The sequence below is a fragment of the Macaca thibetana genome, chromosome 9, assembly GCF_024542745.1.
Source record: "Macaca thibetana thibetana isolate TM-01 chromosome 9, ASM2454274v1, whole genome shotgun sequence".
NCBI classification, from domain to species: domain Eukaryota; kingdom Metazoa; phylum Chordata; class Mammalia; order Primates; family Cercopithecidae; genus Macaca; species Macaca thibetana.
This window is the reverse complement of record NC_065586.1, coordinates 13507835-13533213: the sequence shown is the minus strand read 5'-3', so window position 1 is coordinate 13533213 and position 25379 is coordinate 13507835. Positions and strand designations below refer to the sequence as shown.

Here is a 25379-nt window from a genome sequence, read left to right as displayed (position 1 = left end):
GAGAATCAGCTGCAAGGTTTAAGAGCCAAGGAAACATGGCCATGAGGCGGCTATAGGGTAGGTTGAGAGTGAAGGCTATCTGGGTTCAAATCCTTGCCACATACTATTAAACAGCTCTTCAACAGTTTGCTTAACCCCTGTATGCCTCAGTAGCCTCACCTACAGAATAGGAGTAACGGCACCATCTACTATGTAGGGCTGTCATGAGGATGCTATTTTTTATTTCAGTGAACAGTTACTATGTGATGAGGCTGTTCCAGAACCTCGCAAACATCAACTCAAATAAGTAAACTAAGAAATGGATGATGTGCTTTTAACAGTTACTGGAGCACAGTGCACATTCAACCAATGTTAACTCCTAACGTTCTTACACGGAAAGCATCTGATCATTGTCTACTGTCCCTTCATAAACACAGAAGAGAAACATTCAACTCAAAACACTTATAATTTCTCAAGCACTGACTGATCACCTGCTGTGTATAAAGTATGACGCCAGGCGTTCCCAGAGGTCACCTCGTTGAATTCTCAGCGCATCCCGGTGAGCCAAGTATCACTGCCTCTGTTTTACCAATGAGGATTCCAAGGCTCAAACAGATTAAAAGACTTGCCAACGGTCACATAATTGATGATTATAATCCAGGAATGGAATCCAGACCTTGTGCTCCTGTGCTTTCTCCTCAAAACCTCTAGATGCACGGCACAAGACTTGGCATACAAAGGTAAAACAGCCTTTGCCCACCAGGAAGAAATAAATATGCACATAACTCTAATAATAGTAAAAAAACAGTAAGTACCCTAACAAAGGTTTACTCATAGGCGCATGGAGAAGGAAACAATTAATTCTGACTGGGATCAAAAATAGATTCCGAGAAAAGATGTGGTCATTGAATTGCATGTGAAAGTATAAAAACAAGATTTCAACCAGAGCATACAAGACAGAAACACAGCAAGCAAAGGAAAAATGATCATTACAGACACAGAGGACTGAAGGCAACTGCTAGTGTTGTGGGGCTGGAATGGCAATGCTGGGAAGTGAAGCAGGAAAGTGGTTTGGCAACGAAGAAAGCAGTGAGACAGCCCAGGCTAGCAAAGAGGGAGCAGGTCGGGGAGCGGGCCTGGCCAGCCCCAGCTATTCCCGCCATTCAACTGAGATGCCAGGAAAGGGGCAAGATATCAGCTTAGAAGACCAGTCCAGGAGAGGCCTCAGATGACTTCAGCCACAGCCTTCATCTCCCTGCAATCACAAGAAAGACCCCAAGCAAGATACTGCCCAATCCAGCCCAATCAAACCACAGAACTGGTAATTAAGACAACAAAAAATTATCTTAAGCTACCAGGTTTCAGGGTGGCTTGTTAGTCACCAAAAACAGATTCTGTAATAATAAATTCTTTACAATAAACAAACACTAGAAAGTTTTGGAGTAGTCTGTTACATAGTCATAGATAACCACACCTGTTTCTCAATAATTCAGAAAGCAAGTAGATAAAAAGTCAGCAAGGCCACAGAAGATCTGCACAACACTATCATCATTGGCATTTGTAGAACTGTATCATGAAAGCAAAACAATACTTTTTTCAAGAGCCTGTGGAATAAACCATATGCTAAGCCATAAAACAAGATCAGAGCCTTAAATGTAAAAGCAAAAACTATAATACTAAGCTTCTAGAAGAAAATAAAGAATATCTATTTGAAACCTTGGGATAGGCAAAGATTTCTTAAGCAGGACACAAAAAGCAATGACCATAAAAGGAAAAATCAATAAATTGGACTTCATCAAAATAAAAAACTTCTGGGCCGGGCACTTTGGGAGGCCAAGGCAGGAGGATCCCTTGAGTCCAGGAGTTCAAGATCAGCCTGGGCAACATGAGGCGGCCCCACCTCTGCAAAAGTTAAAAAATCAGCCGGGCTTAGTGGCGCACACCTGTGGTCTCAGGTACTTGGAAGGCTGAGGTGGGAGATCGCTTAAGCCCAGGAGCTAGAGGCTGCAATGAGCCATGACCATGCTGAACTCCAGCCTGGGTGAGAGTGAGACCCTGACTCAAAAAGCATGTGTGCGTACACACACACACACACACACACACACACACACACACACCCTTCTGTTCAGCAAAAGATTCAATTAAGAGAACAGGTAAGCCATAAACTACAAAAAAACTAGTCACGAAAAATATTCGTATATCTGACAAAGAACTTCTATCCAGAATAAAGAATTCCTATAATCCATTAACAAAAAGCATGTGTGTGTATATATACACACACACACACACACACACACACCCTTCTGTTCAGCAAAAGATTCAATTAAGAGAACAGGTAAGCCATAAACTACAAAAAACTAGTCACGAAAAACATTCGTGGCCGGGCGCGGTGGCTCAAGCCTGTAATCCCAGCACTTTGGGAGGCCGAGATGGGCGGATCACGAGGTCAGGAGATCAAGACCATCCTGGCTAACACAGTGAAACCCCGTATCTACTAAAAAATACAAAAAAATAGCCGGGCGAGGTGGCGGGCGCCTGTAGTCCCAGCTATAGGGAGGCTGAGGCAGGAGAATGGCGCAAACCCGGGAGGCGGAGCTTGCAGTGAGCTGAGATCCGTCCACTGCACTCCAGCCTGGCCGACAGCGCGAGACTCCCTCTCAAAAAAAAAAAAAAAAAAAAAAGAAAAATATTCGTATATCTGACAAAGAACTTCTACCCAGAATATATAAAGAATTCCTATAATCCATTAACAAAAAGACAAGTTTATTTTTAAAATGAACAAAAGGCGCTTGTAATCCCAGCTACTTGGGAGGCTGAGGTGGGAAGACTGCTTAAGCCCAGGAGGTTGCGGCTGCCATGAGCCATGATTATGCCACTGCATTCCAGCGTAGGTGACAGAGTGAGACCCTGCCTCAAAAATAAATAAATAAGGAGAGACTTCAATAGACACTACACAAATGAAGACAAGTCTATGAAAAGATGCTCCTCAACTTTAGTCATCAGGCAATGTGATTAAAGCCACAATGAGCTACTACCAGATACACAAGAGAATGGTTAAAATTAAAAAGACTAACAATACCACATGCTGGGGTTTGGAAATGACTGGCAATTCTTATGAAGTTAAGCATACATCTACTCTTACTATCCAGCAATTCTACTTCTAGGTATCTCCCCAAGAGTCGTAACATATTTACCCAAGAAAAATAACATAGTTCCAAAAAAAGATTTGCATAAGAATGGTCTAGCAGTTTTATTCCTTTTTTTTTTTTTTTTTTTTTTTTTTGAGATAGAGTCTCGCCCTGTCGCCAGGCTGGAGTGCAATGGCGCAATCTCAGTTCACTGCAACCGCCATCCTCGTGGGTTCAAGTGATTCTCTTGCCTCAGCCTCCCGAGTAGCTGGGACTATAGGTACACGCCACTACACCCAGATAATTTTTGTATTTTTAGTAGAGGCGGGGTTTCACCATATTGGCCAGGATGGTCTCGATCTCTTGACCTTGTGATCCACCCACCTCGGCCTCCCACAGTGCTGGGATTATAGGCGTGTGCCACCGCGCCCAGTCAGCAGTTTTATTTCTAATAGCCCAAAGCTGGAAACAAAGTTTGATATATTCATACAACTGAGTATCACTGGAAAATGAAAAGGAAACTAGTGGTATCTGCAATAACATGGATGAACCTAAACTGTTATGCTGAGCATAAGGATCCAGACACACAATCTATGAGTCTATCTGTATGAAATATGAGAACAAGCAAAATTAATCCATGATGCCAAAATTCAAATGGTGGCTGCCCAGGAGGGGACGAGGAGAAATATGGGGATTGGCTGAGAAGGGGTACTGGGGAAATTTCCTTTTTTCCTTTTTTCTCAACTTTTAAGTTCAGGGGTACAGGTGCAAGATGAACAGGTTTGTTACATAGGGAAATGTGTGTCATGGTGGTTTACTGCACAGATCGTCCCATCACCCAGGTATTAAGCCTAGCATCCATTCGCTATTGTTCCTGATGCTTTCGGGGGAATTTCTTTGGTGACAAAATTGTTCTATTTCTTAATAAGGGCAGTGGTTATATGCTTGTATGTATTTGTCAAAATGCATTAAATGTTATACTTAAGATATGTGCTTTTCAAAAAATTAATGAAAACTTCCATTCAGCAGCAATAATCTGCCCACTTTATTTTCCCATTGTTGCCTACAATAATGCAATTAGTCAAACTCTATTCTAGTGAATGCAGTACAGTCGTATTTTTCTAGCTTTGTTCTGTCCTCTTACCTTGTTAACTTCTGGTGTGAGGATCTCTATTTTCCTTAAACGCTGAAAAGCATCATAATCAGTTTCTCCAAATAGTCTGATTGGTTCTCCTCTTTCTCTCAATCTTCTGATTACCTACAAAGTGAAACAGACACCCAGTAAATTATTTAACTTTTTTTTTTTTTTTTTTTTGAGACAGTCTCACTTTACCACCCAGACTGGAGTGCGGTGGCGTAATCTTGGCTCACTGCAACCTCCACCTCTCGGGTTCAAGCAATTCTCCTGCCTCAGCCTCCCGAGTATCTGGGACTACAGGCGCACGCCAGCACACCCAGCTTATTTTTGTATTTTTAGTAGAAATGGGGTTTCACCATGTTGGCCAGGATGGTCTCAATCTCCTGCCCTTGTGATCCACCTGCCTCGGGCTCCCAAAGTGCTGGGATTACAGGCATGTGCTACTGTATCCAGCTATTTAACTTTTGAGAGAGGAAAAAACTAAACATCTCAAAAACAATTTGTATATTATACCTTAAAAGCCAAGCCTGGTGTTTAACAAAGCTAATTATCCAAATACATGCTTCTGTGTAAAGTATAAATTCCTTCGAATATTTTAAATCATTTCAATTAAGCTAAACAAAGTTGTTTCCAAATCAAACAGAAAATCAAGTACTTTAGTTAAAAATCTATTTTGACTCAAAAGTCACTGTTATTAATTTTATTACCAAATAGCTCCTAGAAAGCGATCTGACCTCTGACTCTACAATTCAAGTCTAAAGAAAGCCCCTCATATAAACCACCTGCCCCTCATATAAACCACCTCTTCCACTGCGAGATTAAAACAAAATTCTTTTTTATAAGAAAAGGGGCATGTATGTAGCCCTCATTTTACATCATTATAACTGTTCTTAGTCTTCTTTTAAAAACAATGGAAAGACAAATAGTAATCCCTACGCCAGCATATTCTTGGTGATCAAACACTTGTTTTGAAATGTAGATGCAAAAAGTAAGCTGTTTATTCTTTAATTTTCCATGAATAGATATACTGTATTATCATCACACCGTAAGTAACCAGGAAGTTTAAGTCGTTTAGCTCAGTGCTTCGATAGGACCAATCTGTGCAGCAGGACACACAGGAAAACACTAAGATAGGAGGGAATGACAGCATTTATAGAGGAAGGAAAATCAAATCTGAAGCCAGGTGATAACTACCATAATGGAGAGTCCGCATTGTAATACCACCATCAAACCAAAAACTTCTCCCTCAGAAAAGAGAGAGTTATAATCTGCATATGCAGAGCTTTTAAGATGCTGAAAACCTATTTCCAAACTTGGGTGATGGTTATATGAATATTTATTTTGTAATTATTCATAATGATTCATATATGTGTAACGTATATTGCCCTAATGTGTTTCATACACTTTATATACATGCTATATGTCATTTTAAAAAGGAAGAAAGAAACAGAAAATGTAATAAAGATTAGTCCAAATTTTTTTTAAAAGCAGTAATAAGAAACACCAAGAGCTTTACCCGGGAGCATAAACAGCATCACACCCAAAATCCATTGGGAGGGCTCTCACTGGATTAACAGAAGTTTGATATTAAAACAAATTTAACAGGTCATCTAGCACTATCTCCAATCAATGCAGAAATGACCTCACAAACACCCTTGTCAGGTCCTGTCTGACAAACGACACGAATCACAGTTCTTCGTGAAACATGCCATCCCATTGTTTGGACAGGTATGTTTTGCTTCTCAAAACTGATACCTACTTCCCTCAAACTTCTACCCATTTATCCCAGTTCCACTTTATGAAACTACAGAGAATATTCCGATTTTCCAAAATCAGAGCTACTTTCATTGGATTTCTAAAGATATCTCTAGTAATTCTTCTCTCCAGCCTCAGCATTCTCAATTCCTTCACCTCATCTTCACATGATGGTTTCTAGAGTCAGTCATCATTCCCCTGAAAGTTTCCTCTTGTGCAATGTCTGTCATAAGCATGTGGTAATGTAGAACTAAAAAATAATACTGCAAACATGTCAACCTGTGAGAAGGACAGAATACATAAGCCTTTGATCTAGACACTGCATTTCTATGACTTACATTCAGCCCTATCCACAACTACAGAGGTAGAATAGGAAGAGACTACTGAGGACTCAAAGATGAAAGATGACCCTAAGTCAGTCAAAGACAAAAAGAACCTAAACAGAAAAAAAGAAAGGGAATGTGAGCTAGTTATTACTGCAAAACACTGCTTAAGATTGGGTGCTATACCTTAGGCCACGTTGTGAGGAGTGCATAATATTTTTCTGGTTATCAGTTTAAATAGCTAACTCTCATCTATCTGGAATTATATAACAATGGTTCTGTCTAAAGGCAAGGTAATAAACTACCTGACTTCAAAGTTTCTTTCGGTGCAAGAATTCTATTATTCAAATTTTTTAAATAAAGAAGCTGAAATACACCACCACCACCACCACCTCCCGACAAAAATGACACAGAGACTAAACGGACATCACTGAAAGAACTTAAGCCTCTGAGTCCTCTTTTACTATTTCAATACATGCTCCCTGAGCAAAGGCAGGAACTTCTTCCCCACATCATGTCTAGTACTTAACTGATGTACCACTATTAATCAGTAACAATGGTTTAATAATGATGGATCTCGGCTGGGCGCGGTGGCTCAAGCCTGTAATCCCAGCACTTTGGGAGGCCGAGGCGGGCGGATCACAAGGTCAGGAGATCGAGACCACAGTGAAACCCCGTCTCTACTAAAAATACAAAAAATTAGCCGGGCGCGGTGGCGGGCGCCTGTAGTCCCAGCTACTCAGGAGGCTGAGGCAGGAGAATGGCGGGAACCCGGGAGGCGGAGCTTGCGGTGAGCCGAGATCGCGCCACTGCACTCCAGCCTGGGCAACAGCGTGAGACTCCGTCTCAAAAAAAAAAAAAAAAAAAAAAAAAAAAAAAAAAAAAATGATGGATCTCACAAAAAGAACAACTTCTTAAAACTACTTCGTCTTTTAACTCAAGCTTTTCAATGTTTAAAGATAAAGTAAATTCTACGCCAGGTGCGGTGGCCCTTGACGGTAATCCCAGCACTTTCCGAGGTGGAAGTGAGCAGATCACCTGAGTCAGGAGTTCAAGACCAGCCCGGCCAACATGGCAAAACCTCGTCTCTACCAAAAATACAAAAATTAGCCAGGCCTGGTGGCACATACCGGTAGTCCCAGCTACTCAGGAGGCTTAGGCTTGAGAATCTCTTGAACCCAGGAGGTGGAGGTTGCAGTGAGCCTAGATCATGCCAGTGCACTCCAGCCTGGGAGACACAGCGAAACTTTGTCTTGAAAAATCAAAAAGTAACAGAATTCTAAAAAATATAAGTGACATGAAATTTCAAGTATTTTTCTGACTATGAAGTTAATACATGCTCACTTAAGATACAAAATTAAAATATAAAGAAAATTATATTTTTTATATCTAAAGAATGAGTTCATAAAGGTAGTGGGAAAAAAACATTAACATATCTTTTTTTAACTCTTAGGAATAGAGGAAACCTTTCTAAGCATGATGCCCAAGACAAAAAAAAAAAAAAAACCCATAATGAAAAAGACTGATGTCACAGCATAAAAATGTAAAACTTCTGCATGGCAAAAAACAAATGATACACTGATAAATATATATATATGCTATGTACATCTGATACATACACACTATGAACACAGGTTAACACCCTTAACATATAAACATGCTGATCTGCAAATCAGTAAAGACAAATTTCACAATATAAAAACAGCAATTCCACAAACGAAGAGACATTAATGACCACTGAACATGTGACAACATGTTCAATTCTAATCATCACTAACAGAAAGTTTCACGTTAACACAAGGTACCTATTTCACCCATCAGTTTGGCAAAAATTTAAAGGAATAATACTGCTTTCAGATTGGCAAGGCTGCAACATTTTTAAAATAAACAGTTGACAGAAATGCTAGGAAGTCTGATATACTTACAGTTGGAATGTAAATTGGCACAGCTTCTTTGTAGGACAATTCCACACACCATCGAAAATTACATAGACACACTCTCTGACCAGAAATTCTTTTCCTAGGAAATTACCCTACTGATAAACTCATACAAATATCAAGACATATGTATAAGGAAGTCCACCTCAGCACTGTATGTAAAGGCAAACAACTGGAAGTAATTTATCAGTAAAGAGCTAATTGTAATAAATTGCAGAACTACTACTAAAAACAACACCTAAATTTGTTGAGTAACTCATGATTAAGTACTGTTCTCTTCATGTATTACCTTATTTTATCATGAAAGTCTCCTGAGGTAGACCCAATTGTTACCCTCATTCAGACATATGGAAATCCAGAAACAGACCAGGTAACCTGCCAAAACCACGTTTACTGTGAAAAATGTTCATACACACACACCCCCCAACATAAAATGGCCTTCAAAATGTATTTTTAAGTGAAAAGACTAAGGTACAAATGCATGTAATCTCATTTGTGTGAAAGGGGAAAAAAGGTATACACATACACACTGATGCTTGTACAAGTGAAGAAATGCGTAGGAGAAGGACTGATGGGGGCAGAGGGGAAGTGGGGGAAAATGGAAGATAAGAAAAAGGGAAGAAATGTTTGTTTTACAGCCTTCTGTATTCATTTGATTTCGTTATATCACATGAATGTCTTTAAATTGCATGATTTTTTTAAGTAAAATAATAGTTGATACTGATCAAGGTATAGACGGACACTATAAACACCACAGCTAGGAGTATAAAGTGGCACAACATGGCTAATACCTACAGAGCTATCTGGTAATATGTATCAAGTCTTAAAAATATACATAGTCTTAAAATATATATATATATATATACACACACACACACACACATAGTCTTTGACCTAAAAATCATGCTTCTAGAAATGTTTCCAAAGGAAATAATCACACATTATAATGTATGCAATTATGTCTACATAGCATGTTCATCTTAGTGTTATTTATAATAAGTATTCTAAATGATCATCAATAGATGATTTTTTAAATATTATGGTGTGGCCAGGCGCGGGGGCTCACACCTGTAATCCCAACACTTTGGGAGACCGAGGCAGAGGATCACTTGAGGTCAGGAGTTTGAGACCAGCCTGGCCAACATGATGAAACCCCATCTCTACTAAAAACACACACAAAAAATTAGGTTGGTGTGGTGGCGCATGCTTGTAATCCGTTACTCAGGAGGCCAAGGCAGGAGAATCGCTTGAACCCTGGAGGCAGAGATTGCAGTGAACCAAGATTGCACCACTGCACTCCAGCCTGGGTGACACAGTGAAACTCTGCCTCAAAAATAAATAAATAAACAAACAAACATTATGGAGCAAACAAGCAATGGGAAATGACACACTCATTCAAAATTATGTCGATCTCCATATTTTAATCTGGAGAGATGTATTATTAAATAAGGGAAAGGGAAGTATGTTACAAAATACTATAATAATTAAAATAATTTAAGTACAAATATTTAGCATAAGTACATTTAATTATACTTATTTTTGAATATATTCATGTTTATTTTTTAAAGTTCAGAAGGATAAGCTCTAAAAAAGATAATAATATCAAGAAAAGAAGCAGTGAGTAATTTAGAACTTCATGAAGAAAACTAACTGCACAGCATTTTTAGGTAAGTCATTTTACACAGGAAAGAATGACATTTAACTTATCGGAAAAGCTGGAGATAAATGTAAACACCGTGGAGATCAGATTCTCATGAAACAATCACAAATAAACTTACCTCTTGCCTAGAAAGCGTCATAGGTAATTTTTCCTCTGCCAGTTCAAGTTCTAACACTGGATTCGATGAAGTTAATGGTTTCTGGTCCTCCTCTTTTGGCTGTATCTATATTAATAGCCAAAAGAAATGAAATTCAGCTTTAAAAATATAGTTGATATTTATCATTCTATTACCTTAGCTATTCACCGAAATTAAATATGTTTTCAACACTGAAGATTTTCTAATATTCCTCTGAGCAAAGAGCTCATAATAAACGTGCATGCTTGTAAAAGAGAGTCAAACATATTCACATCAGGGGCATCACAAGTCCAGAGCATGCACAGAGGAATCAGCATCCTTGCTATAAAAGAGTGACACGACTCACGCCTGTAATCCCAGCACTTTGGGAGGCCGAGGCGGGTGGATCACGAGGTCAGGAGATCGAGACCATCCTGCCTAACGTGGTGAAACCCTGTCTCTGCTAAAAATACAAAAAAACTAGCCAGGGGTAGTGGCGGGCGCCTGTAGTCCCAGCTACTTGGGAGGCTGAGACAGGAGAATGGCGTGAACCCGGGAGGCTGAGCTTGCAGTGAGCCGAGATCGCGCCACTGCACTCCAGCCTGGGCGATGAGCAGGACTCCATCTCAAAAAAAAAAAAAAAAAAAAAAAAAAAAGAGTGAGACGACTGTCATGATTTCCAAAATCCAAATTTAACAGGGCTGAAATTTGCACTTTCTTTCTCCCCAGATTCTAAAGACTGTACTTTTTCCTGAAAAACAATCAACTTGCTCTTCTTCTTTAAATTGTCTTGCAGGGTTATTTGATTCTTGCTCAGCTTCAAAGTGAAGACAAAAGAAAAGAATTTCTTTCCAACAGCAACCTGTGAAGCTTTAAGCTCTAGCTTTTCCTATCCTGCTTTTCAAAACGTATTATTCCAAGTGTATGAAAATCACTGTTGGACATACAGAAAAATTCCTAATGCTACACAGAGTTGGTCCACAAGCTGAGCTACCAACCTTGTAGAAATATAAGGAAAAAAGCACCTCTCTATTAATGCCACCCAGGGAAAGAGTGGGCATTCCTGTTCATATGAACCTGTAGGAAAAACAATCTCTTCACATATTTTCTCAAATTTGTTGCTCAAGTCTCAGTTTAGGAAAACTGAATTCAGCAATTTACAAGCCCCTTTGTGGAGTCTGTAAAAAGATACTGAAACGTGGTTTCCCATCTGACCATAAGATAAATCCACAATGCTGAAAGTGGGAGTAAGATCAAAAGAACATAAAAGAAGATCAACATTAAGGAAGAAACTCACGTTAAGAAAGGCAATATGGTGAAAATTACATAATTCATGATTCTATAGCTTACAGTTCAAGCTTATGTTTACCATAACTAATTGATATTGAGGTAAAATTAAGGTAACAAACTAAGCCTTTCTATTTTCACAGGTCAAATCAGCATCAAGCCTTAAAAAATGCTAACTCATTTCTACAAAAGAATAAAAGTAATGAATACTATGTCATTACTACCAAGACGGAAATCTTTAAAAATCTTTAGAAAGAAACACCTGTGCTTTACTTTTCAAGCATGAAAACGTATTTCTCCAAAAATCTCAAGATTAAAAACACATTTAATTATACAATGGCAGTTAATAGCTCTGGGGAAAAGATCTAAGTCATTTCGTCAGCTGGACTCAAAGTTATAAACAATTATCTTTACAGTAATTTTTTTGCTTCAGGGCTTTCCTCTATATAAACAAACAAACAAAAAAAAGCACACTAAACAAAAGTAAAAACTGCCACTTATTAAGTTACTTTCCTACCTTATAAAATAGCTGAAAACGTTCAAATTTAGGAATCTGGGAATGCCACAAGCCAGCAGAGTAAACCTATGTAAGTGATTCTTATTCCAGACCAAGTGTGTGTAAGACAACACTGGGCAAGGCAAAAATGAGAGTTCCTTTCTGAATATCTATCTACTCAATGGTTATTAACTTAAAACTTATTTTCATTTCCTAATTAAGCAAATAAATACCTTTACGGAAAAAAATCAAAATACAAGTATAAACTTTCCCATATTTTAAAAACATGTCAGAAATATAATTACATTTTAAAATATTTTTTAAGTCACTTCTTGGTATCTTTTGAAAACTACATTTTTCTTTAATACTTGTCTTCTCCCAGCACTACAAAATCAAACCAAATGCATATACATACCATGTGCATTCCTCATGCTTCCTTCTAAAAATGCTATGCAGGATAAATCCATTTCCAGAACTTTCCCCATTACATGCACAAAAGTATTATCTTATATTGATATTTCACAAGCAAAAGGTTAATTACAAGTTTATGATTTGGCAAAAGTATTTCAATAGAACCTCTGAGCTTTGAGTTAAAAATTAAGCTAGATATAGTCTTCTTTTAAAATAATTTAAACATAACTTCTCCACCTTATACCCTTTAACCCCTCCCAATAAAACCACAACACATTATCAACTAATTTCTTCTAAAATATACAAGCAAAGCCTTCCAGACAACTCATTTGTTTCTAAGAAATACTTCAAGATGACACTTTCTATCCAATAGACTAAACAGTGTTTGAAATGTGATACCTTATTACAACAAAGGCACATAAATACATACGGCTTTATACTTTAGGCGGAGGTTCTTAAGACCCGAAAGTAAGTATTAACAATGCAAACATAAAATCGATGGCTTAAAATATTCCGGAGAAGGCAGGGAAATTACCACCACTAATATTACTGTGGTTAGATGAATAAATGTTTTGAACTCTTTCCAAATGGACTGTTTTATTGGGAGAGGTAGGGGAGAGGAGTGGTGGTGGAGTTGAAAATAAGGCAGTCTCAGATTCAGGACTTAATTTAAAAAAAAAAAAAAAAAATTCAAGCTTTGATCTCAAGCCACTTCATGCCATCCACAAAAAGCCAAACCATTCCAAGCCAAAAGTCATGCATGTATTTTCCTGAATTCAAGATTTTTTTTAAAATGCAAAAACAAAAACTCATACCTCTCCAGATGGCTTCTCATTTATAGGCTAACGTATAACATTGATAAATTGAACAGAGATCAATGATTGTCATTTAACAACAGCTGTATAAATTTAAACTCAGAAATATACAATTTAACATAAAAGCAGACATTCATACCTTGTACCCACATCTTTCAAAATATGCTTCCTCTTCTTTTTTGGCGAGCTCACTACGCTTGAAATATTTTTTATTTTCCTATTCAAGAAAAAAAAATTATGTCAATAATAAATCCTTGGGCAAAAGTTCATGTCCCATAGTCAACAAGTACCTTTAGAAACCTTTTGAAAACACTCTTCAGTTTTTCAAGAATTTGATACAATGAGTATTTTTTGGTTCCAGAGATGAATACATTGATTCCCCAAACACATCACCAACCCTCCACTATGACTAAGGGCACCGATGTGTGATAAGTTCAAGTATTTTTCTTGCAGTATCAATCAGTAGGCAGGTTCATCCGCAAAGAGGAGACCAAGAATATTTTCCAAATGTTTTGATTTCTTAATGTTTGAGTTCAATGATAATTTCTTCAAATGGATTCATTATGAACCACATAAAATGGTATATCTCAATTATTTTTTCCTAATAGAAACAAAATTATGACATATATAGCCTACATTTGAAATCCCACCTAACAAGGGAATTCCAGTAGTGTAAGTTCTTTCTTGTTACCTGGAACCTTATTATATCAGTCAGTTCCTAAAATAATCTAGATATAGGGTGGTCTTGGTGAACCTTTTTATTTAAAAAAATGATTTAAGGATATTTGGGGGTTTTGTGCCTTTTTCTGGTTTTTTGTTTGTTTTGGAGACAGGGTATCTCTCTGTCACGCAGGCTGGAGTGCAGTGGCACAATCAAGGCCACAACTTCAACTCCCTGGGCTCAAATGATCCTCTCACAAGGTATTTGTTTTGATATGATTTGATGTAAAGAGACAAGCTCTAAGTCTTGTCTGTGGCTAAAAAGATGTCAGTCCTTTCCACATTATACACAAAATTATCCTTATTGTTACATCTACAGTCCATAATTTGGAGGCTTGTTGCTATCTCAGCTCTGCCTCTTGGATATTATTCCACTGATGGCTTTGTTCAAATAAAGATACTGCCCCCTACTGTATTAACAGTAATGATATAATAGTACCTCTGTACTACCTCCACACAAGTATTTAGCACCTCATCGTTCCAAAGCTCATTCACTCAGGCAGTGATCATCAATGGATGCTAAAACCTTATGAAAAAAGCCGCTGGTGACAATGGAAAGATCAGCCTGCCACCATTTGAACCCAATGTTCAAGCTTGACATCAGTAAGAGATTATGTATCACCTGTTATACTACAGGAATTACCCAGCCATCGTCTAGGAAGTGTTCTTGTTAAATGTAGGGAACAGAAGAATTAACTAGGTGTCAATATACCAGGAAGCAATCAGACAAGTCAAAGACATTTTACAAAACTAGCCCCAGTTTCTCTGGCAAGTCAATGGCATGGAAAAAATCGGCGAAGTTGAGAAAATGACAATGTTCTTCATTAAAAGAAACCAAGATTCATAATAAGCAAATTCAAGGATCGAACTTCATGTTGACCTGACTTGAAAAACCAACTGTAAAAGCAAATGTATGTAGGTATTTTAATTCAATTGGAAAATATATGAATGTGAGAAGAGTATTTGATAAAATTAACAAACTAATTTTAATTTTGTTGGGTGTGATCATATTTTGGTTTTAAAAGAACACGTCATTTTCTAGAGCTGCATGTTTCAGGGAAAGGATATGCAGAGGCTCATCATAAAATTTTATTTATTTTTGTGTTATGTTTAAAACTTTCAGGATAAAGTTTTTCTAAAAGTTCATCCGTTAACTCAATAAACATTTCCAGACTTATCTACCACACAACAAGCACAGCTTTACAGAAATAAAGATGAAGATATTATCTGGGGTAAGGAACCGATGGTATCATCTGAACATCAAAACTACCCTGAGTACGGTGGGGGCAAATAGTATTAACCCCTTTTTAGAGGTGAGAAAGCTGAGAATTAGGTTAGGTGACATTCCCAGAACTCAGCAAGAATGAGTAGTAGCAGCTAGAACTCTGGTCCTTAAACCCTTGGTTCTGATCTAGTCTTCCAAGCTACAGTTCTTCACTCCCAAAATATTATTTCGGCATCTAAAATTGTTTTTGACTAGGTAGTATATAATTGTCATATTTCAAATAAGTTGGCAAACACACATTGGTATCCTTTCAGAAAAGGCTGATATGTAGAAAGAAAGGAAAAAATCTCCAGGCCGGAGGCCATGGTCCAGTCTTTTTGACTATGTTACCTGTGATGACCATGTCTCAATTCCATTGAACACACCTAACAAAATCTGAAGCCTAGAACATCTCAAAATGTGGTCCACAGAGGCTCTTTCAAAGGTTTTGCAAGGTCAAATTTATTTTCATGATATACTAAGACATTATGTGCCCCTTTTTCATTGCGCTCAGATTTGCACTGACAGTCCAAAAGCAACATGGGGGGAGGATTTGGGAAGGCAGACTACTGGCATCAGCATAAATAAAGGCAATGCCTTCAAACTGTACCAGTAGTCACTGTATTCTTCACCAACATGCACTTGCAAGAAAATAAAGTCTAGTTTCTCTTAAGAACGTCCTTGACAAAGTGTAATTTTCCTAAATCTCAACCTTTGAGTACACAGCCTTTTAATAATCAGCATGAAAAAATAAAATGTATAAAGCAGTTCTGTTACTTACTAAAGTAGAATGGTTTTCTCAAAGAAAAGCACTTGTGCAATCGTTTGATTAGTCAGATTTGGGTGTTTGGTAGACATTTTCTCAGAATTGAACAAAACAAGCTTAAAGTTAAAAGAAAACAATGATGGAATTTACCACCAATGATAAAATTCCAGGTGTCAACTGAGAACTGGAAAAGTGGACAACTTGTACCCAGCACCATGAGCTATTTAATAGCTTCCCAATACTTGAAGCCTTTTCCAATGAAATCAGTGGTGATATTAATAAATGTGATTTTTAAATATTATCTAATGAAAATGTCAACATTAAGAAGATCCGCATAACTCACTGAACCATGACATTACAAAATCAAGATGTTACAAAATCACATGTAGGTAAAAAGATCCAATCGAAGAGCAAAATAGATCAGCAGGCTTTAATGGATGAAAAATTCATTGAAATGATTTCAGAATCCACATTGTAACTGCCCTTTAAGAAACCACTTGTGTAGTTTTGGTGTCGTATCAAGAAGAATATCCACAAATCTGAAAAGGCTATTAAAATACTCCTTTTCCCAACTACTTATCTGTGGATGAATTTTCTTCATGTACTTGAACAAAAACAACATACAGCAACAGATTGGAGGAAGAAATAGAATCCAACTGTCTAATATGCCAGAGATTTCTAAAACAATGTCACTTTTCTCACTAAAGTGTTTGTTTTTGCAAATATCGTCTTGTCATAAAAATATTTGTTAGCATACTATGGGTTTATTGCATTTCTACATGGAACATACATTTTTTAATTTCCTGGCTTTAATTTCTAATATAGTAATTATCAATAAATGTATCCTATGTAAATAAAAGCTCTCTGGGGCTATCAATAATTGAGAATGAGACCTGAGACCAGTAAGTTTAAGTCCACTTGGCATTCTCCACGCCTACAGCATGCTCAAAACAATGCTGGCAAAAACCACTTGGGCCTCAACATTGCCTATTGGTCCTAGGGTATTCATCCATTTCATTTTCTTTCCTATTGTCTACACTGACCATTCCACTGTCTCCATTCTCATGAACTTCCCATCCTTTCATTCTCCCCTCATTTTCAGCGGATGACTAAACCATCTCACTTTACGGAAGTGACCAGTCAGGAACTCCTCCAAATTCCTCCCAACTCCAGTCCTGACCTGGATCTGCTTTGGTCCTTTCATTTCACAGAGGAACAGAAAACCCTCCTTTGTCTAGGGCAAATCCCTTCCCAATTACTCCAGACCTCAGTTCCTCAGGGACTTCTCATCATCAATGCTGTTTTCTCCTTCACATATTCATCCTTCCCCTCTCTACTGGCTCTTGACAATTATCATTTAAGTATGCTCAAGACTCTGCCCTGGGTATCATTTACAGCAGAACCACATTAAACTGTTTAATCCGCGTCCACTTCCTTACCTCTATTTCTCTTTGCAGCCCCACAGCATATGGCCATCCAGTCTGTTTCACTGAAAAAACCTCCCTGGGATCATAAATAATGTCTAAGGTACAAATCCAAAGGGACTTCTCTGACTGATCTCATTCAGTCTTCAATTTAACTGCTCATTCCTTCCTTTTTCAGTAACTGTCTTCTCTTCGCTGACAGATTCTTCTTATGTCTTCCTCACTTACTGGTTTGCTCAGATTTTCTATTTCTTGTATTTTTTTGTACTTTTTAGCCATTTACTTCACTTAGATTTTCCAATGTATTAGAACTAGTATATAGTTCTCCTTACTAATTTTACTTTCCAATGTCTCCCATATTGGCTCCTGCCATTCCTTCTGTTGGTCCTTCATTTCAGAATATTTTGTATAATGTGGGTTAGGGGTTATTGCTTATTCTTTCCGTATGGATATCCAGTTGTTCAGCATCATTTACGGAAAATACCTTTCCTTCCATTTGGTTTTGGTGTCTTTGTCAAAACTCAAACAATTGTGTAAGGGTGGCTCCATTCTGGGTGCTCTGTTATATTCTAGTGATGTAATTGTTGGTCTTTATGCCAGCACTATGCTGTTTTGATTATTGTAGCATTATTATTGCAGCACACTGTAGTATCTTGCATATAGGAAAGATGCAGTAAATACTGGAAGGAAAAAAAAAGCTAAAATTCTACACATAGCTCATCCTAATAACTACAACTAGTAAAACTACTAATTACTCCCCATTAAGTTTCTAAAGCAGCCTGGTTTTCCACGAGGTTTTTGCATTAAATGAAGACTCACCAATTCTAGGTTCCAAAACACTGGTGTTCTAGCAATGCAGATACCACATTTACCTCAGGGTGGTTATACCAGGCAGGGCATTTTAGGACAGGTGGTAAGAGGATATCTCAGTCACTTCTCTGCAGTTTGACAAAGAGGCACTCACAAGCTAAGTACTGATTGTTTCAACTATCACGGATTAACCACAAAAAGCTGGGACACCACTTGAAATGACCAAAGATGAGGTGTGTCTTCTTTCTGGAAGAACAATACCACACAGACAACTGTTTTCCAGCTGCAGATGCGGTAATGACAACAATCTACTGATCCCCAACCAGTGTTTTCTAAAAAATTAAAGGGACTTGTTCTTTCCCATCTTGCAAGATGGTGGGTGAAAAAGTTGAGAAGCCAGATACTAAAGAGAAGAAACCCGAAGCCAAGAAGGCTGAGGCTGGTGGCAAGGTGAAAAACGGTCACCTCAAAGCTAAGAAGCCCAAGACGGGGAAACCCCATTGCAGCGCAATCCTGTCCTTGTCAGAGGAATTGGCAGGTATTCCCCATCTGCTATGTATTCCAGAAAGGCCAGGTATAAGAGGAAGTACTCAGCCGCTAAGCCTAAGGTTGAAAAGAAAAAGAAGGTTCTTGCAACTGTTACAAAACAGGTTGGTGGTGACAAGAATGGTAGTACCCAGGTGGTTAAACTTCATAAAATGCCTAGATATTTTCCTACTGAAAATGTGCCTCAAAAGTTGTTGAGCCATGGCAAAAAAAAAAAAAAAAAAAAACACCCTCAGTTGACAAGTGAGAAAACTGAGAGCCAGCATTACCACCAGGACCATTCTGACCATCCTCACTGGATTCCACAGAGGCAAGAGGGTGGTTTTCCTGAAGCAGCTGGCTAGTGGCTTGTTCCTAGTGACTGAACCTCTGGTCCTCAATCGAGTTCCTCTACCAAGAAAACACCAGAAATTTGTCATTGCCACCTCAACCAAAATTGTGATCAGCAATGTAAAAATCCCAAAACATCCCACTGATGCTTATTTAAGCAGCAGCAGCTACAGAAGCCCAGACACAAGGAAGCTGAGATTTTCAGTACAGAAAAAGAGAAATATGAGATTGATCAGAAAGCTGTGGACTCACAAATTTTACCAAAAATCAAAGCTATTCCTCAGCTCCAGGGCCACCTGCGATCTGTGTTTGCCCTGACTCATGGAATTTATCCCCACAAATTGGTGTTCTACATTTCTTAAGAAGAACCTAATTAAATAACTGATTAAAAAAAGGAGGACTGAATAAAACATGATAAAATCATTTGCGGTTGTGGTAAGATTTCATAAAACTTTTTTCACATACGTATCAGATCAATATATATAAATGCGTTACCATGAACGCGGCAGTGAAAAAGTCTGAAAGTTACTGACAGGCACTATGATGCAGAAAGATAAAAGATATGAACCAACTATTCTGCATGAAATGATAGAGCTGCAGATCTAAAGACTGTCTTCCCATGGACACAATAGAAAAGATGCCTAGTTGTGTGTGTTCCCTTACATCATGCAAGAGCACTCACCCTCAAGTTGGTCTAAGACTTGAGATCTATCCTGGCAGGCCAAAGGAGTATGAGAAGATCATGTAACTCTCTAAGTCTCAATTTCATCATCCATGAAAACAGCATTGCCTTGTGCACTAATTAACAGTTGTGAAGCTCAAATTAGATAGCATATAGCACTTTGAAAAATATAAATCACATGTTAATCTAATAATTTTCCACTGCTTTCTTACATTAGCCCTATCAAAACTAGTTCTATGTTTGTAAGGTGAATAAATATCCATTCTATTTGTACAGGATAACAGAGCAGGCTTTGAAGTAGGAACAGACCAGGGTTCAAATCCAGGCTCTATCTCTTGCTAGCTGCATAATCTCATAGTCATGTAACTTCTCTTAGCTTCGTTTCCTCATCTGTAAATGGGAATAATGGTAACTTGTTGTACAAGTTAAATTAGAAAACATTCGTTGCATGATGCCTAACATTACTGTTAATAGAAACTACGAATGTCAGTTTTTCGTTTTTTTTTTTTTTTTTTGAGACAGAGTCTCGCTCTGTCGCCCAGGCTGCAGTGCAGTGGCACAATATCAGCTCACTGCAAGCTCTGCCTCCCGGGTTCACGCCATTCTCCTGCCTCAGCCTCCCAAGTAGGTGGGACCACAGACACCCACCACCATGCCCAGTTATTTTTTTTTTTTTTTTTTTTTTTTTGGTAGAGACAGGGTTTCACCGTGTTAGCCAGGATGGTCTGGATCTTGTGATCCACCCATCTCAGCCTCCCAAAGTGCTGGGATTACAGGTGTGAGCCACCGCACCCGGCTGAATGTCAGTATTTTAATTCCCATTTCATGACGCCCTTTGTTGGTCTGAACTGCTCTGTGCTTGGAAAAATCAATCTTATCTTCTGGCTGGAATTATGTGATAATTCAACCAACTACCAAATTAAAAAATGAAACACACCCAGGAAAAGTTTATATAAATTATAAATGACCCTGAAGAATATAAGGATTTTTTTTAAATGATCATTTTTACAGATTGGTCCACTTCAATGATGAAGAACATGATTATGCAAATATTCATGTTGTGAACCCTGAGGGTGGGCTGAATATTTTGTGATTCACTTTTCCCTTTAAAGCACTTAGATTTCAACACCCTGGCCCTTCCTAACATCAACTGTGCATTCCAATACCTAAAATACTCCCAACCACTCAGCAAAAGGTCCCTAAAGTAGACATAAAAACATTAATGTACAAATATGAACAAGCTTTTCCCCATACCTACCAAACAGCATTCTATTACCTCCACCTTTCTAATTGTTTTTAAAGTTCCAATGATCGTGAAATTTGCCATCTACCAAGCTAAGAACTTTAATTTACTTACACTACATCATATACATCAATTGTACACAACGTCCAAATATCTAAGTCAGATGTTCTGTGATGCACAGATTTCTATGGGTCCTGAAGACCCTCTGAGAGGACTCATGAAGTCAAAACTGTTTTCTATAGCAAGGCATTATCTGCCTGCTCGCTCGGATCTGCCTGCTGCTCGCATCTGCACTGTAGGTGAAAAGCAATGGTAAATTTGCTAAAGCCTTAGCAAGAATCAAGGCAGTGGCTTTAAACCGCCACTGTTACACCATAAAGTAAGGGAGATCATCTTCAGGAAGTTCCTAAATCATGTAATTCTTTTTCCCCCTTTTTAGTACCTTTTCAAAAGAGTCTTAGCATTCCCATCAGTGAAGAGCAGGCCTACAGACTTTTCATGTGTTGAAGAAGACGAAAGAAGGAGAAATAGAATTTAAAAATTGGGATTTACTATTAGAAAGGAACTTCTATTACTTACTTTTTTTTTTTTTTTTTTTTTTTTTTTTTTTTAAGAGACAAGGACTCGCTCTCTCACCCAGGCTGGAGTGCAGTGGCACGATGATAGCTTACTGCAGCCTGAACTCCTGGGCTCAAGCGATCCTCCCGACTTGGTCTCCCAAGCAGCTGGGACTAGACGTGCACACCACCACACCTGGCTAGAAGGAATGTTTTTGTTTTCTGTTCGTTTTTTTTTTGTTTTGTTTTGTTTTTTTGAGACGGTGTCTCACTCTGTCGCCCAGGCAGGAGTGCTGTAGTGCAATGTCGGCTCACTGCAACCTCCGCCTCCCAGGTTCAAGTGATTCTCCTGTCTCAGCCTCCTGAGTAGCTGGGATTACAGGCGCGCACCACCACGCCCAGTTAATTTTTGAATTTTTAGTAGAGACGGGGTTTCACCATGTTTGCCAGGCTGGTTTCGAACTCCTGACCTCAGGTGGTCTGCCCACCTCAGCTTCCCAAAGTGCTGGGATTTCAGCGTTCCATGCTTCAATTGGGCACAAACCCTACGTAAGGCGACAGAAGGGAACTCTCAGGAGAACTGAGGCACGTCCGAAGAATGCTGACAGGTGGGAGTGGGGATAGGGGGCAATTAGGTAAACTGGAGGGGAACAGGGTCACTCGGGGGGAAATAGCCAAAGCCTCAGGTTTTCCTGCAGTTCCCACACTTCCATCCCTAAGGCTCCCGAGTAGTTACCGGAAGGAAGGCTGTGAGTCGTTTTGAACAAAGAATTGGACAAAACGCACAAAGAAAGTAACAAAACACAAGAATGAAGCAGCAAAAGCAGGGACTTATTAACGTGAGATAGCACTCCATAGGGTGCGAGTGGGCCCGAGCAAGCGGCTCGAGGCCCTGGTTACAAAGTTTTCTGGGTTTTAGGTACTCCTTCTGAGGTCCCTAACAGTTACCCCTTATCCGGATGAAGGGTTTGGTCCTGTGGCTAAAGACAGGTGAATTGGCGCCCTATGATGAAAGGATGGCCCGTGTTTGGCCCGCGGCCAATGCACGGCACGTTCCGTTCCCATCCGGGAGGCGGTGGGAAGGGAAGGATGCGGGGAGAGCAGCAGCCTGGAGCTACTGCTACTCAGTGATGGGAAGATGAGGATTTTCCTCTTGGTTTGGCTTTTGGACGTGGGCGTTAATTGGCCTCGGGTTCCCGCCCCCAGACCCAGGTGTTTTCCTTTTGATCCAGCTTTAGGAAGTCAGAACGAATGGGACTCAAGTTCCCTGGCCCCAGACTCTATTCTCCAGCCTCAGAGTGAGACGCCAAGGGTTGGATCTAAAGGGGGCCTCCCAGGGATAGTGGCAGGACACTCGCTAAGCCCCTTCCCCGCCCCGAATCCTCTGAGTATCGTCACCCTCACCCCAAAACCCCGACACACACACTCTCACTCTCCCATCCCGACCCCCACGACCACAGGGTCCTCACCACCAGCAGGTTCCTGTCCTCCACCAGCTGCCGCTTCCGAAGGATCTCTGATTTCAGAATGTCCATCTCACCGCCAGAATTTAAGCTCCAGTTTCCCGCTCCAGCTCCTCGAACCCAGCCTCACTCGGCCGGCGGCCGCGAACCCACTGAGTATACAGTACAACAAGCCCAAACACCTGAAGACAACAACTGACAGGGCCGCTTCCGGCGGAAGTTGGGATGAGCGAGAGGAGGGAAGAGAGCGCCCCGGGGCGCCTGTGGTGGCCAAAGCAGCTGTGTGTGAGTGCCCCCTGGCGGCGCCCTCCGGCAGGGCGCCTGTAGTTTGCCCTCGTAGAGAGGTTTACGTGAACGTGGACCGAAACCCGGGTCTTAATAGTACCCTCTGGACCTGCTAGTTCCGTTCCAAAAGCCTTCTCGAAGAACACCTCAATAATGCCAGTTAAATCAAGATCTTTATTAACTGGAAATTTACATTAGGGTTTCTGAAGTTACTTGCTTGCAAAATTAGTGTACTAAAGGATGAGAAAAATCTAAATAATAATACTAACTTGTAACAATAGAGTCAAAGAGCAGTGTTCATTACTACCCTGTTAAATTTCCTGTGAACTTAAACGACTACATCCATTTAAGGCAGTTTGGAAGTCAATTTATCTCCACTCCCTCTGTTTTAGATTGCTTACCAATCTTGGTGATAATTGAGCATTTACCTCAAGCTGACTAATCACTTTTTTGGTCACGTGTTCAGCAATCAAGATTTTTTTCAGTGACATGATTGGAGAGGTAATCAGAAATTCCTTTTTTTTTTTTTTTAAGTCCAACCCAAGGGAAAAAAAGTTAAATTGAAGAGGAAAATTATGTCAGAGATTTTTTAAGTCCCTAAAATTTGTTTACAGTGGACTTATTTTTTGTTTCATGTCATTGAAGCACGTTTAAAAATTGTTTTTGTTAAATCATAATTGAACAATATTTGACGTTTTGTTTTTCTTACTCAAAAAAGGTAAGAAATATCATTCTGTTCGGTCAACTGATAAGGGGTAAAATGCTTTACAAAACAAAAAAAATGAACAATTGAATTGTTCCTTTCAATTTAGAAAGTCTTGCGGGGCGGCAGAGGTGGGGGGGTGTCGGTGATACTTCATCTAAAAGATATCTGAGGCCGGATGTGGTGGCTCACCCCTATAATCCCAGCACTTTGGGAGGCCGAGGTGGGCAGATCACCTGAGGTCAGGAGTTTGAGACAAGCCTGGCAAACATGGTGAAACCCCGTCTCTACTAAAAATACAAAAATTAGCCAGATGTGGTGGCAGGTGCCTGAAGTCCCAGCTACTCAGGAGGCTGAGGCGGGAGAATTGCTTGAACCCGGGAAGTGGAAGTTGCAGTGCGAGGGGATCGTGCCACTGCAGTCCAGCCTGGGTAACAGAGCAAGACCCCGTCTCAAAAACAAAACAAAATAAAATAAAATATACCTGACTTTTGCCAGAAATAAGCCAACATAGGAAAATGTCCTTGAACTAAATATGGCAACACTCCTGTATGAATATGGGTTTCCCAGGTCACTAATTCAATGAGCAAATAATAATTTATTAGCATTTTCCTGATTTAGGGATTAGGGATTCTTAGACACAAAAAAAACCTAAAGGGTTAGGACAGATGACAGTAACAGCAATGGAGGTTTACAGAGAACACGATGGCTGGCCAGCTGGGAAACTATCAGTGCAAACCAGAGAAGGTACCAGCTACAGTTAACAGCCTCCTCTTACATTTTAGACTTTCGTTGATTTCTATGTTTATGTAAACATGTGCACTCAATCCTGATTAAGGCCTGAGATCAAAGAGTGGTAGAGAGAAATACTTGAACAAGCAACTGACAAGCAAGCTTTTCAATTCAAAAGGGAGGGGAAAAGATATCCAGGAGCATTTAGAAATACTTAAAAGAGGCCGGGCGCAGTGGCTCACGCCTGCAATCCGAGCACTTTGGGAGGCCAAGGCGGGCAGATCACGAGATCAGCAGATCGAAACCATCCTAGCCAACATGGTGAAACCCTGTCACTACCACAAAAATTAGCCGGGCGTGTTGGCATGTGCCTGTAGTCCCAGCTACTCAGAAGGCTGAGGCAGGAAAATCGCTTGAACCTGGGAGGCAGAGGTTGCAGTGAGCCAAGATCGTGCCACTGCACTCCAGCCTGGGCAACAGGGTAAGACTCTGTCTCAAAAAAAAATAAAAGAAAGAAAGAAAAGAAATACTTTAAAGAACAAATCACCCTGACCCTAAGAGAGACCATATTCATTTAAAAAAAAAAATGCATCCCATTTCATCACAATCGTTATTTAAAAAGTGAAATATTGGAACTCGGTAGAGAGGCTCACACTTGTAATCCCAGCACTTTGGGAAGCCGAGGCAGGAAGATCACTTGAGCCCAGGAGTTCAAGGCTACGGTGAGCATTGATCGCACCGCTGCACTCCAGCCTGAGTGACAGAGTGAGACACTATCTCTAAAACAAAAATAAATAAATAACAAATAAA

At 39.5% G+C, this 25379-nt stretch overlaps 2 protein-coding genes and 1 pseudogene across 4 annotated transcripts in view; 2 read left to right on the top strand and 1 right to left on the bottom strand.

Moving 5' to 3' along the window:
* PRPF18 (pre-mRNA processing factor 18) overlaps nt 1-25379 on the bottom strand; it is a 387690-nt gene that overhangs the window by 21908 nt on the left and 340403 nt on the right. The window contains exons 2-6 of one of the 3 annotated variants that reach the window (XM_050803268.1): nt 22856-23025; nt 13184-13261; nt 13045-13071; nt 10039-10143; nt 4252-4365 (exon numbers count right to left, since the gene is read on the bottom strand). In XM_050803268.1, the coding sequence (XP_050659225.1) occupies nt 4252-4365; nt 10039-10143; nt 13045-13071; nt 13184-13261; nt 22856-22921 (390 nt within the window). In that variant the 5' untranslated portion in view covers nt 22922-23025. Of the gene's footprint in view, nt 1-4251; nt 4366-10038; nt 10144-13044; nt 13072-13183; nt 13262-22855; nt 23043-25379 lie in introns of those variants that run through there. The other 2 variants (XM_050803266.1, XM_050803269.1) reach the window with 2 other exon arrangements.
* The window catches only part of PHYH (phytanoyl-CoA 2-hydroxylase), a 1057918-nt gene that overhangs the window by 727522 nt on the left and 305017 nt on the right, over nt 1-25379 (top strand). The window lies entirely within an intron of this gene.
* LOC126962379 (60S ribosomal protein L6-like) lies at nt 18392-19267 on the top strand (annotated as a pseudogene).